The sequence below is a fragment of the Malus domestica genome, chromosome 10 (assembly GCF_042453785.1).
Source record: "Malus domestica chromosome 10, GDT2T_hap1".
Classification (NCBI taxonomy): domain Eukaryota; kingdom Viridiplantae; phylum Streptophyta; class Magnoliopsida; order Rosales; family Rosaceae; genus Malus; species Malus domestica.
The window spans coordinates 40,402,925-40,404,508 of record NC_091670.1 but is presented as its reverse complement, the minus strand read 5'-3'; the positions used below and the strand labels follow the sequence as shown (position 1 = coordinate 40,404,508).

The following is a 1,584-nucleotide window of genomic DNA, read 5'->3' as shown; positions in this document are numbered from 1 at the left end:
GATACAATGAATTGAACTTCACGTTATTTATTAAGGAAGCATGAATTTGTTACAATTACAATACATCTTTGATTACAATATTTGGAAAAAGAAGATGTTTACAATTTATTGTATCATAATCAAACGAAGGACAAATCTACAGTATTAGAAACTTAGAAGATATTCTTTATTAATTTATCTCCTAAACAAAAGAATCAATTAATTTGTAATAAAAAACAAATAAATAAATGTGTGTATTTTAGAAATTGTAAAGTAATTGTTTTTATTTTTCTTGTGAAATTGTGAAGCAATCAAGTGATTGTGTGAGTCATATTAACATGGATGCTGCACATGGTATCTACGTTCAGTATGCTCCTTCTTCTACCTCAACCAAGTTCTGCAGCACTGCATGAGAAGCCTCTTTTAGGAACTCCGACCAGTTCCTAAAATACCCAAAACATCACGAAATTAGCAAAAATCAATAGTAGTGTTCGATCAAATAAACCTAGTGCATATTCCGATAACAATTATATGTGCGAATAGATTCTATTTTAGAAGTTTGGTCTTATGCCTCCTCTTTTTTTATAATGTTTTTTTGGGCTTCAAGAAGGCTTAGGTTTATGTCCTTCACTTCTTTTATATATTTTTTTCTTGCATTCTGAGGGTAATATTGATGTTCCCTAACTAAGTGTAACTATTTTTCATATCAATATAACTTTCTCTACTTCCAAGTTTTCTTACAAAAGAAAAGGTATAGATCTATAGACAAAGAAAAACACATATGAAACCCATGCATTCACTTACTTAGGATTGATATATTTTACAACTTTATTATAAGAAATTAATAAAGAATGACAATCTAATAATTCCTTATGATATAACGATATATACTTACCCTTTACAGGAGTCGAAAGGGAGTCCAACCGTGTACTTAGCTTCTTCAAGTGCCCAACTGAACCTTTTTAGCTCATCTGGGGAGCAAGTTCCATTGTCCCTGACCTTAAGTTGAGACGGCTTTACATTACAGAAAACTGGTATCACCCTCTTCTTAGACTCCATGAGCAGAGCCAACTCATGGAGGCAAAAGTAAGATTCGCAATAATGAGGCGAAAACACGGCAACCCCCACCTTACATTTGTGGATCGCCGCATCAATTTTGTCGAACAACTTGTCCCCAGGTTTCATGTTCTTGCTGTCCAAGAAAGGATGCAAGTTGAGCCTTGAGAAATGGTAAAAGAGCAATCCGGCCACGGTTCTCTTGGTGTCGATCCCCCGGTGGTTAATGAACACGTCGCATGGCGGGTGTGATTTAACGGTTAGGATTTGGTTGCTTCCCTGGCGGAGGAAATTGCGAACCAAAGCTGGTGAACGCTGCATGGCTCCTTGAAGAAGCTAACAAAAAAATGATGAGATATGAGATATGGTTTTTATGTACTTTCCGTTTCGGTTGAGGGTTTGTGTTTTTCGTTTGTACTTCCTAAGGGTTACGATTTTGGTTGTGGGTGAGAGAGCTATAAATAGGTTCGGAGAGGGTTTGATTTTTATTTTTGGGGTCCAAATTCAAGGCAAATATTCCAAGTTTTAAGATTGGACTTGAGAAAATGC

At 35.7% G+C, this 1,584-nt stretch overlaps 1 protein-coding gene across 1 annotated transcript; it reads right to left on the bottom strand.

The window, feature by feature from the left end:
- Window positions 1–261: 261 nt before the first annotated feature.
- LOC103446554 (probable 2' cyclic ADP-D-ribose synthase BdTIR) lies at window positions 262–1,356 on the bottom strand. Its single transcript, XM_008385687.2, has 2 exons — window positions 875–1,356; window positions 262–422 (listed from the first exon to the last, which is right to left on the bottom strand). Exons 1-2 carry the CDS (start codon window positions 1,354–1,356, stop codon window positions 344–346), a joined length of 561 nt encoding a protein of 186 aa, XP_008383909.1. The 3' UTR covers window positions 262–343.
- Between the last annotated feature and the right edge of the window lie 228 nt (window positions 1,357–1,584).

Excerpts from the sequence above, each read along its gene's own strand:
- LOC103446554 (XM_008385687.2), bottom strand. The coding sequence starts at position 1,356 with ATGCAGCGTTCACCAGCTTTGGTTCGCAATTTCCTCCGCCAGGGAAGC. Across the intron at positions 423-874 it reads CCTTTCGACTCCTGTAAAGG|GAACTGGTCGGAGTTCCTAA; the intron begins GTAAGTATATAT and ends TGGGTATTTTAG.